Genomic DNA, 12,909 nt, shown 5'->3' with positions numbered 1-12,909 from the left:
ATATCAGATAAAACTCTAAATCAAGTATGTTTTAAAATGAAAACATAAGATAAAGATAAAGAAGGAATAAAATTATATAACAATGTTTAAAGATTAGGTGGCTTTCAAAATAATGAATGTAATGTATAAGAAAAATATATAAACCATAAAAATTTATGAATCATAAAATATATAGATCTCTAGAAATATGTGTAGGTGCATGAATAAACACACACACTTGTTGCAATTTAATGGAAAGATAATGTCAAACAAATGATGAGAATGACAAATCATAGACATATTTGGGCAGTGGAGTAATTGGTGGCAGACATCTTTGGATAAAAATTATTCCAGAAAAAAATGTGAGAAAATGTCTTCAAAGTGCTTTGGGGAAAATCATTGTCTATTTAGAGATATCTCTATACCTATGTCATCACTTAAATTCTAAGGTGAATGCAGAGAGTTCAAGAAAAGTATTATAAAGTTGAGCACATTTAATCATCAAATAATTTTTCAAAAATGAATACAATGATATGTAAGTAAGGTAAATTTAGAAAAGTTCATTTGAAAAACTAGATTAATAGTATGTAGAGTATTTTGGGTAAATTTTAATTGTAAAAATCAGAAGTAAACACGTAAATTTGGTGGGAAATAAAAATACTACAAATAGTTCTAAAATAATATAGCACAATAAGATGCAATGATGGGGTAGTAATAAAATGATCAATTGTACACCTGATTAATCTTAAAAGTTAAGTTTAAAAATTGAGGCTTTTGATGATTTGAATACAAATTTTTATTTTGAAGCATAGAAATGAAGATAATGTTACATAGGTATGTAAAAACAAAACACCAACAAAGGGGCACAGAAATATTTAATCACAGATTTATATATTGTGATTCAGATATTAATGATTTCTTTGGGTTGCATGTCAGTTAAAAAAAAAAGAATAGGTTTTTATGTACCAATAATCAAAATCAAATAAGTAATGACAACTGCAATAGAAGGGAAAAAATAGATTCCTACCTGACAATACAAATGCTACTTGACTGGCTTATTTATTTACTTTGAGGTAAATGTTTTATAATACTGTAATTTATGAACTAGAGCGATAGCACAGCCGGTTGGGCATTTGCCTCGAACACAGCCAACCCAGGTTCGATTCCTCTGTCCCTCTTGGAGAGCCCGGCAAGCTACCGAGAGTATCCCACCCGCACTGCAGAGCCTGGCAAACTACCCATGGCATATTCGATATGCCAGAAACAGTAACAACAAGTCTCACAATGGAGATGCCCGCTAGAGCAAATCGATGAATGGGATGACAATGCTACAGTAAATTACAGATTCATGCATACATCATTTGAATACCACACGCACTACCAGAATTCCAGCTTACCTTCACCAATGTTCCAGATTCCTGTCATTGACCCCACTGAACCCCCATCACCAGGTAAACTCAGTTCTGTAGATCAACTTTCCGGTTCTCCTGCCTTTGGCCATTCATTGCTCCCTTTACTATGTATATTTATTTTATTATCAGAGATTATGTTTTTAATGGTCTTTTTAAAAGTTAAGCAAATCTTCAAGTATTTATGTTTGTTTAATTTCCAAGTGCTTTAGATTTTTTTCTGTTTTTGATTAATTTCCATTTACAGAACTTTGTGATCTGAGAGGATATTTGATATGGTGAAAAAAATAACCATTAAGGAGAAAAATACATATGAACTTGAATAGGAAAATCTTCTTAAATATTCATACACATCTAATTGAAAACATTGATAAATTTCATTGTGGTTAAGATTTTTGTCGACTCACATGTTAAAACAATAAATAAAACTAAAGCCAAAGACTAGTCAAAAACTAGAAGCAGAGATTTTCAATGATTGTAATAAGCAAAAAATGTGTTCATAAGGTAGGATAACCTTTTATAAATCAATATGGAAAAAATAACCTAACTTAAAAAGGAAAAGGAAAAGGTTATCGATAGAAGGAAATTCCATAAACATGTGAAAAGATGCTAAATTTCACTAGTTATCAGGAAAATGTACATCAAATGTATAAGGAGCTATTATTATACATTTAGAAAATGTTATGTTTGGCTATAGTACACCATTTAGAATGGAGAACTCATATAACCTTCTTATATAAACTGGAAAGAAAATTTAAGTATAATATTACACATATGGACACATTTATTAGGTAGGTAGACACATATTATGTACCACCAATTATATTTTTGAGGTTCCTAAAAGTGAATTTGGTTGAGGTGTGGTGGGTTGGAAGATTTTGCTATTATATTCTTAAAGACAGGAAAGGATCTTTGGTTATGGGTGTGTATAATAATACTATAATCCTAAAACATACAAATAATTACACTCCTGTGAGCCAATATTACCTAAATAAAATGTTCATTGAGTAATTAATTTTAATTGAATATGTTAAAATGTGTTAGGTAAAGGAGTGAGTGTTCCATTGCTTTCTTACTGTTCTGGTTACCAAAAGAATGTCATATATATAGTCAAACACTGGAGGGATAGTTTAGATGATTTTGAGAGTGTGAGGAAAAAAGAAATTTAATCATTTGTAATGACTCAAAATATTTTTATTTCACACTCATTCATGATTTATTTTTTAAACAAAATGTTAGTTTTAACATAGTGATTTTTATTTATATCAATATGGATTCTCCTTTTAAAAGATCATTTTTCTACTATTTTATGTATATATATTATATACTTATATATAATATATATAAGTGCAGAGACATTTATCTACTAAACTTTGCCTATGTATATATTGTCACTAGTTTTTGTACTCTTTCTATCTATAATTATATTTTTTGACTTATGTCATATAAAAAAGAAAAACTACATTTTTTTCTTAAGTTCCCACATTAATTTTTATACATATGTTACAATGTCATTCTACATTGAAGTTTATTTATATTTGTGTGTGTGGCTTGAGGCATGAGCCCAAAGCTGCTTAAAAGGATTAATATTGCATCTCAATCTCAGCTGCTGGGGTCAGCTTCTGTCATATGAGACATATTAAAAATGAGATTATAAAGGAAAAGATCTGTCCAGATTCTGATGATATACAGATGGAAAGCTCCTGAAAAAACTACTTTCCTTATACAGTAGAGCTTCTAAAGTTATTAATCTCAATCAACAAGGAAATGGATAGAGAATATTAGGATTTACTACAGGCAGCTGCTGCCTGTCCCTGCTACACCTGTTTGTATACAACATATTTGTATAACCATGGCACTCACATCATTCCGTTGGCACTCTTCAGAAGTCATTTTTGTGGGGCTGGGAGTGATTGTACATCAGGTAAGGTGTTTGTCTTGTACAGGGCCTACCTGGGTTTAATCCCCAGCACCCCAAAGTGTCCCTGAGAACTTCCAGGAGTGATCTCTGAGCCCAGAGCTAGAATAAACCCTGAACAATTGCAAGTCTGATCTTAGAAACTGTATCACTATACCACTGTCATCCCTATGCTCATAGATTTGCTTGAGCATGCACCAGTAAAGTCTCCATTGTAAAACTTATTTACTGTTTTTGACATACTGAATACACCACAGGTAACTTGCCAGGCTCTGCCATGTGGGCAGGATACTCTCGGTAGCTTGCTGGGCTCTCCAAGAGGGGTGGGAGAATCGAACCTGGCAATGCACAGGGGTTAGTCCTGGCTCTGCACTCAGGAATTACTCTTGGCAGTGCTGGGGGATCATATGGGATGCTGGGAATCGAACCTGGGTTGGTCACATGCAAGGCAAACGCTCTACTCGCTGTGCTATCGCTCCAGCCTGATCTAAGAAACAAACAAACAAAAAGTCATTTTGCTAATGAAAATGTCTAGATATGCTCTGTTGATGCTTTCTGTTTTTTTTTCAATCTTGTGGGGTTTCCTATTTTGTCATGCACATATTCCACAAATGTACTTTGGATTTGATGTGACATTGTGCTAAACATCTTCATGCAACAACTGGTTCCAATCCTATCCATACTTACTTTCCTACACACAATTATATTCTAAGGAATAATAGTTGGTTTTCTTTGAAGTTATTTTTTTGAAGAATTCAAATTTGTAAAATTAGTAATCTCCTGGTGAGGTATGTGAGTTGAAGTTATTAAAGCTCACTTAGTATTTAATGTAAAAGTAAAAGTAAATAAAATAATTTTATCTTCGCGTCTCCATTTTAGTGACTTAGAGAAAGTTTTAACTTATGAAGAGACTTTAAAAATGTATTATGTGCCAGTTCTACTAGCATTCTTTGATTCCTGCTATGGTATCACTATTTTTAAAGCTCAACATTTTTTCTTACCTCTTTATTGTAGTATTTCATGTTAAAAAACAAAATTTCTACTAATTAATTTAAGGAGGACTCCCTCCCAACCCCTTAATCTACATTGTATGGTGTCTGAATAGTCTTTTAATGATAATAGGGCTTAGACAAATTTGTAGGCAGGAATAATAAATACTCTTAGCATCTCGCAATATGGTGCTACTGCTGAGTAGCTCTTTGAAACTACGCAGGAGTTATCATTTATTTATTTGTTGGGTTTCTGTGCTGCTTTTTCTCCAGAGTACAGTATGTGATGTCGAGAAGTTTGCTGAGGGTTGCCTATGGTTATCAAAAGGAGATGAAAGGGAAGGGGAGTTTGTAGGAGTATGAGAACAGAGTGAAAGAAACTAAAGGCAAAACTGCTTTAGGTGGTAGCTAGAAATATTTGAGGTGGCAGGAAAATCTGGGCTGCTCCAGTGGTGCTACTGTTGCTTTTTCAGGAATACTGAGTCATCTTACCTTAGTCTATTGTGAGCACCAAACATTCCTGCTCAACACACACATGGAAAGTCTCATACACTCATAGGGTAGGGATCATACACTCACAGGGTAAGGGGTCATACACTCACAGGGTAAGGGTCACACACTCATAGGGTAGGGATCAGACACTCACAGGGTAAGGGGTCATACACTCACAGGGTAAGGGTCACACACTCATAGGGTAGGGATCAGACACTCACAGGGTAAGGGGTCATACACTCACAGGGCAGGGGGTCATGCACTCACTGGGTAAGGATCATTCACTCACAGGGTAGGGGGTCATACACTAGTAAGAAGGTGCCTTTGAATCAATATGCCTGGGACCAGAAATTGTATGTGGTTAAGGCACACACATGGCTGCTTTCAGTTTATCTCCACATCACATTTAGTCTCCTGAGCACTGCCAGGAGTGTGGTACCTGAGCGAAGAGCCAAGAATATGCCCTGAGCACCACCAGGTGTGGCCCAAAACAAACCAAAAAAAAAAAAAAAAAGAAAGACATAAAGCTTGGGGAGAATAAAGAAACAAATTAGGGGCAAAATGCTTATTGGGAGCCAGGTCATTCTTGAACACATTCTTCCATGAAACATACACTGATTGGGCTAAATGGCTAAAACGTGAACTGTAATAATCATTGCTCTATCCTACCCTGTCTCATCTACCTCCAGTGGTCTGTGAGGATTTTCAAAACACATTATCATTTGACATTTGGTTGACTCAAAAGTGACCCCTCTGAGGGCAGATACCCAGTGACGTGGACTGAGTGGAGGGAGTTCTTTCCCAAGTAGCTACAAACACACCAACACTCGCCCTTGGGGCACTTCCGTCAGATCACCTAGAAAACACTTACTGGACTAAACCTCATTTATGTCACTGAAAGGAAGTTTCCTTTCTGATATAAACAGGGTTGGTTCGTTTTCTTGCTTGTCCTCTATGGAAACATTCTCATTGGGTGACATATTAATCTCTAAAAATTGACTTTCCCTTTAAAACAGTCTTGAAAAGGACTATTTTCCTTTAAAATACTTTTGACTTACACTATCTTCTAAATCCTAATAAGATCATGAAAGTTGGAAACATCTAGTGGTCACATCAAATGTGAATATTTTTCAAAGTAAAACAATTTAAGAGCTACCATAAATCTGCCTTTGCCAAAGTGACACTACAATCTTCCATGTGGCAGGATTATCTCTAGAGGGAAATAAACAACTCTGGAATTAAAAAAGAAATAGATCACTCTTAGTTTAAAGGTAAATTTAAAGTGTTCTCCATATCTTAGCCCCACAGCGGAAAAAAATCTGTGTTTAAGGTAGAACTGATGAGTTTGAAAATGATGAAAAAGAACCTTTGTTTGAGCATTGGTGGGAGATACACTTGATCTTGCTCGTGTTCCTCTTTGCCCTTTAGCCGTCAGCCACCCAAAAGTGGGGGTTGTTCCCTCACCCCCCACCCCCGCAAGCTGAGGCTAAGGCTGGTTAGTACTCAGAGATAGGACTTTCTTTGGACCAAATGGAAGAGGAGGAGGCTGCGGCCCTGATGCTCTCGGCACAGTACTCCCTGCCGGACATCAGGAGGTGCAGGCGCGGGGCCACCTGTTTGGGCCCGCTGGGGTGAGGTTCCCTGTGACCCCGCCTCATCACTTCTGGCAGCTCCTGCATTGGCTGCTGTTCCTTGAAGGCTGTGTGTTAATCTGTCTTTACTGGCCGCCTGCACGGACCGTCAGGACAGAGGGAAGGCGAGCAGGAGAGCAACTGCTGAGTCTCGGTGGACTAGGTCACTGCAGTGGCTCCCGAGGCTCCTGGAGTTTGCGGGTGGCAGAGCCGCTGAGCTGCAGGCACAGAGCTAGCGGGAGTGCGTGTGCGCCGGCCTCGCCCGGGCCTCCTGCAGGAGCATGCGAATCTACCTGCAGCCTGGCCAAGCGGGACCGCCCGGCTCCCCCACCCCGCCTCCTCCCCCCCGCGCCCTCCCCTCGGCAGCAGGAGAGGAGAGCAGAGAGCAACAGCCCGCAAGTGACAGCGCCGGCGCGAGCCCGTTTCCCAGCCGGGGTGGGAAGTTGCCTGTGCAGCAGCCTCATTGTGAAGCCCCGCCACGGGCATCACTATGTTCGCCTCCATCTGGTATGCCAAGAAGCTGGGGCGCAGGTTCGTGCACAACGCCAGGAAGGCGAAATCAGAGAAGGTAGGGAAGGAGTCTGGGGGAATTACCTTTTGATTCGACAGCTGCCTTCTCTGGACTGTTCGGAACCTGAGCACACAGGCAGCCTTATGAGCTCAGGCTGGCAGGCAGCCTCTCGCCAACAATCTCGTCCGTGCATGCTACTTGCAAGGGGGTCAGTGGGAGCTCCCTACTTGGAAAGCAGCTTTGCTGCTTAAGCAGAATCGCTGGCGATGGGAAATTCCGGGGGAAAATCTTCGGCTGTAGAGTGTCTCGGAGACTCGGCGTTCTTTGAAGTGGTAGGGTATGAGAGCAGTTAGGGAGTGGAAATTTCAGCTCCTTCAGGGAGCCCTTCTAGTAAACTTGTTGCTAGACTGCATTTTTCTTGTTGCTAGAGCCTTTGCTTTTTCAGGAGAGTCTTAAAAATCCCCCAGCCTTTCTGCAGCACTTGTGCCCTAATGTGGATCCTGGGTGTACATATTTGGGACTTTCAGTGACTGAAGACTCCACAGCAGTGCTCTATACTTGGAACAAAGCCACCTATGCTGCCTGTTTTCAATGAGTGAAGGTGATATGCATAATCAGTGGTAGTTTTAGAGAAAGGCATGTCATTTCTTTCAGTCAGCAAGATTAGTTTCCAGGAAACCTTGTGTAGTTTTGTCTCACAAGTTCTCTTTCTTTCTCTAAGATACTAAAGTGAACTGTAAGTTCCAGAGGCTTGTTTCTCTAATGTGTGTTAGGCGTTCAGAGGCACTGGCCAGCCTATTTTGGAAATCAATATCCAATTTGATAGGTGCTGGGGGAAATTCCCAAGGTACAGCATTTGGTGAACTCAGATTTTTCCTACTCTTCTGAGATGTGGTTTTAAATCTGCTGGTGACATTACCCCAGAGATAGTTGTTTGCTTGTTTTTTTTTTTTTCCCAACCCAAGGTATAGCCCATCCTCTCAAGTGCAAAGGTTTCTGTACTTGAATTTGCTGATTTTCCATCAGAGGGGCAATGTTGATAAAATGAACAAATCATCCAATGATCCAGTGATGACCAAGCTGTGATTGTGAAATGAGAGAGCATTAGAGTTCTGACTTTACCTTTTTAAAAATCCAGATCTAAGGATTCTAGTATGATAAACATGTTATTTAAAGATGCTTTTGGTGGGACAGGGAGAGAGATATGTGATGTAGAATTGACTCTTTCCTATTTTTATATAAGAGCTTTGCAAACCTAACTATCATTATTACTCTCTAGCAGCAGAATTGGGGTTTGGGGGATACTTCTTTTGTTTTATTCTTAAGAATTTTTTTAAAGGAAAATCAATTGTAAGTAGATCTTTTATTGTAGAACATGTTTCCAAAAATGTGCCTTCTATGAAAATTATAGGTTGCATAGCTGAGAAGACTGTCACAGACCACAAATGGCTCTGAAAGCTATCGGGAAATAATGTCTTATGCCAAATTAGTATGGTAAAGAAAAGTTAAATCTCCCAGTGACACTAAACTCAAGCTTGGGCCTGAATGTGGGCAGCAGTAGCTCTCAGAAATTCAGTGTATGGGACCTATAAACAATAAAGTACTGTGAGCTTCTAATTCTTGAATGTAGGAAGAAACTCACAAGGGAGTCTGGCATCTATCATTTTTGTGATAGCTAAGGTGTAAAACAAGTAAGAAGAAACCAAATATAGGATTAGGGGTTTAAGATGATTTTTAAAGATACTTATAGAATAATAAAATAAACATAGAAGTGAGGTTTTGCTCTTTTGAGCAGTAATGACCAAAGGGAAAAATATTGACTTTGATATTGAGCTAGTAGGAGTTCATTTTGAGCAATAGATGATGATTAGTAACAGGAAAACATCATTCTCCTCATGGAATTATATTCACAGGGTTTCTGGAATAAATTAATATCTTGAACAATGAAGACCTCAGTCAATGCCTGATAAATAGAAATAGTTTATTCTGTGTACCTAATTTTATAACATGGTTATTTGTACCATTGTCATTAATTAGCATTTTTCCTAATGAATCCATAATATACTTTAACTGAGAAGGCAGTTAACAAAATAATACTAGGGTTGAATAATGCTGTCATGCTTTATTATAAAATGGAGGAAATTTTTAAAAGTTAGATTCAAAAATCTTACCTTTATTTACCAGAAACATGTTTATTTAGAATATAACCCATAGACTTAAATGTGGAAGAACTATTGAAATATTTTGAACATGTTTTAGCATTAGAGGGTATGAATCTGTATCACAGAAAGATTGTAATTTTTGTTTCATTACTTTCTGTAAATGTTGGTTCATTTTTTGCAATAAGTAACAGAGTTTATTCCTTACCACTCTAGTTAAACAACCTATGCCCATTATCACCCATCAGTCCTACTTTAGCATTCAAGTATGATCTTGAAAGTATATTCCTTGAGGCTGGGGTTAATTGAAAAGCTAATTGGGAGTGTGCAAGCCTAAATGTCATCCCCAAACATACTGCATGCCTTATTCATGGTTGCCTGGATTACTGTTTTGCCAGTACAATTAAGTAGCAATATGAAGTGCAATCAACATTATTATCATCACAACAATAATATATTAATGATAGTACATGTTCACGTACATTTTGATTCAGCTGCTATCTGTGTAGTTTTATTTTATTCTCACAGCAATTCTACATAGTATAAATTATTATTATTGAGTCATAAATCATACAGTAGCTAGTCTGAGGTCACAAAATTAGTTGTATGAAGTGCTGGGATTTGAATTGGAGTGAGTTCATCCAAGCTATTTGAAAAATGTCCTAATCTCTAACATTCTCATCCATCCACTTGTCTTGTTGGGATAAGATTAACAATCCTTTCTGATCTTATCCCCAAATTTTGATATTAGAATTACAAAGTTACAAAGTTTACTGATTCAATCCTTCCCTTCCCAGATAAGTCTATCCATAGCTATTTTGAATAGACAGTTATCTCTTCTGTTATAAAACACTATAGTCTCCTTGTTCTCCTTAGTTAGAGAGTATAACAATCATTATTTAGTCACATGTTATTAATTTCTAATCACTAGTTATCATATCATCATAGACTAAATATTGGCACTTGTATTCATTACTTATTCTATAGAAAATAAAGACGATTTTATAAAAAATAACCCAAATACCTGTCAATTTTATATGCACTTTCTTTTTTAGAATGATTCAAAGATATCTAGTGATTCAAAATGTATTTTTCTAAAAAGGAAAAGCAAATGAGTTTGTTATTCTTTTGGTTAAAAGATTGTGCATACCAACAGATTATGTGACCAAAATGTTTTTAAATGTGATTATCTGAGAAAATATAAGCTGTATGACTGAAGTATAATGTCTTTAGGCAAATAATGATTTTCTTTTTATGGATCTGAATTATATGCCATTAATTCAGATTTAGTATATCACTTTTGTGTCTGTTTGTCACATTTCAACTTGAATAGCTTAATTTATTCAACCTCAGTGAATATTGCTCTAAAAGGAGAACTGAAGATGCTTTAAGATAAGTAAAAAAGGTATGTTTGTGGCATAACAGTTGAAATATAAATATCCATTCCCTGTTCAGAATTGCTTTTTTCATTTGCCTTTGTTTTAATTTATTATTTTGTCTTATAGCTTATAATATGAAAAGTGAGTATATGGTGCATTAGGAAAAACTAGAAACAGGATGAATGAGATTGTCAGTGATATATATTCTAAGAATGATGTAACAGAGCCCAAATATCATGACATTAGGCCATAATCACCTTGGAGAATCCGTTAAGAATCAAAACAGAGACTCTATGCTCCTCCCCATTTAAACAAAACACATCAATTCTATATAAGCTAATGTGAAGTATAATTTAGTAATGCCTTTGCTGGCAGTATAGCAATGAGAGAGGAAAAAATTGCCCTTGGTGATATTGTCATCACATTAAAAACACTGAATTTAAGGTAAGTATTTACAGGGATGACATTAACTTATTGCTTTTTTTGTTTCCCAGCTTGAAATTACTCATTTGGCTTTAATCACTCAAAAATAATATTAATGTTTTAGCAGAATTTGAATGCCCATAGAATACCTTCTAAAGCCCTTAGCATTATTTTTTAAAAAGATTCAGCATGATCTATGTGGCCTCTGCTTTTGTTCTTCCTGTAACACCATGTCACCTTTATTCATAGGCTCTCTCAACTCAGTGTTCTAAGCTTTCAAATATTTTAGTGTCTCTTGCTTCTAGGGTTTTGCATTTCTTGTGTGGCTGACTAGTAAACCACAACATAGATGTATACCTCACTGATTAATTACACTGCAACTTTAATAGCAACACCATCATACCATCATACGTCCATACAGACCAAGATGTGTCTTCCATTAGTTCCCATAGAAGTTTGTGTTCTGGCTGTAATGGTTTCCTCCATCTTCCTCCTCCTCCTCCTCCTCCTCCTCCTCCTCCTCCTCCTCCTCCTCCTCCTCCTCTTCCTCCTTCCTCTTTCTTCTTCTTCTTCTTCTTCTTCTTCTTCTTCTTCTTCTTCTTCTTCTTCTTCTTCTTCTTCTTCTTCTTCTTCTTCTTCTTCTTCTTCTTCTTCTTCTTTTTCCTTCTTCTTCTTCTTCTTCTTCTTCTTCTTCTTCTTCTTCTTCCTTCTTCTTCTTCCTTCTTCTTCTTCTTCTTCTTCTTCCTTCTTCTTCTTCTTCTTCTTTCTTCTTTCTTCTTCTCCTTCTTTTCCTCCTCCTCATCCTCTTCCTCCTCCTCCTTTCCCCAAAATGAGTTATATAAACTATTTATTAGTTATATTATTCATTAAAATATTTTGTTTTACAAATTATAAAAATAGTTTGTATAAGAAAATGTACCAGATGATTGTAAACTATATTATACATTATTTTCCTGTGCAGATCAGTCTCACTTAGCATTCTAAGTCTCATCTGAATATAGGATGTAAAATGAATTGTGTCAAAATAAATAAATATGAATATTATAAAAACTGAACTAAAAGTTATAATTAAACTGAACCATTTAGATTGCCAAAGAGCAAGCTTTAAGAGTCCTTCTTCCTACTGATATATAGTTATATGCCTTAATAACAGTTTTTAACATTTATTGATTTCTTTCTATAAACTGAGCACTGTGCTAATATAAGGATATAGTAATATCATCATCATTATTATTTCTTTTAGAGAGAAAACACATCAGACATCAGCAATAGGTGGCTAGCATTAGATACTTTGCCCAACTTTAGATTTCAAGTTTATAGTCCATAAACAATACTCTTTACATATGTGTGCCTATATACTTATACATATATAATGCTATATATAATATAATATAGCAAATAGTATATTGAATATATATTGTGTGTTTGTCATGATCCATATATCAACTTTATTTTCTGTATGAAAGATAAATTTTTAAAAGCTGATTTCAAAGCAAAATTTGGCTTTAGTAAAATTAGCAATGTCATGGTATTGAAGTTTCTGCAGTCTTTTAAGATCTTCCTTGAATGATAAAATCTTATTTCTGTTTAACCAGAGTAACTTGAGCTGTGAGAGGGGTAAGGCAATCATCATCTCAGTGTCCTTTCTTAAAGCCTCTGAACTTTTGATATTTGATTGGCCAAGAGCAGTGTCTCTGAGTCTGAGTCTAGCTGTGGTGATAGAGAGAATAGGTGTTTGTCCATACTGATGCAGACTTTCAGTTCCCTCTTGACACCTGGGAGATGAATTCAGGGGTAACTTATGATGGCAGACCATGCACACATCTGTTAACAGGAGAAGAGAAGAAGAGAATTTATGGCAAAAGACAAGTCTAGAGAAATGATTATAAAAGTAGAAATAAAGAGTAGGCTAGAGATACAAAGCAAAGATCCAAAATAACTGTCAAAATGATTCTACACAATGGAACACTATGCAGCTGTTAGAAAGATGATGTCATGGAATTCACTTATAAATGGATA

At 36.3% G+C, this 12,909-nt stretch overlaps 1 protein-coding gene across 10 annotated transcripts in view; it reads left to right on the top strand.

Moving 5' to 3' along the window:
- The window catches only part of DLG2 (discs large MAGUK scaffold protein 2), a 1,649,366-nt gene that overhangs the window by 567,065 nt on the left and 1,069,392 nt on the right, over positions 1–12,909 (top strand). The window contains exon 1 of one of the 10 annotated variants that reach the window (XM_055122511.1): positions 6,554–6,986. The exons of 8 other annotated variants lie outside the window; for them this stretch is intronic. In XM_055122511.1, coding sequence (XP_054978486.1) covers positions 6,909–6,986 — 78 coding nt within the window. In that variant the 5' untranslated portion in view covers positions 6,554–6,908. Of the gene's footprint in view, positions 1–6,553; positions 6,987–12,909 lie in introns of those variants that run through there. One more of the 10 variants, XM_055122516.1, reaches the window with a different exon arrangement.

This window comes from Sorex araneus, chromosome X, assembly GCF_027595985.1.
Source record: "Sorex araneus isolate mSorAra2 chromosome X, mSorAra2.pri, whole genome shotgun sequence".
Taxonomy (NCBI): Eukaryota; Metazoa; Chordata; class Mammalia; order Eulipotyphla; family Soricidae; genus Sorex; species Sorex araneus.
The sequence above is the reverse complement of the archived record's forward strand: the minus strand, read 5'-3'. Positions and strand labels throughout refer to the sequence as shown.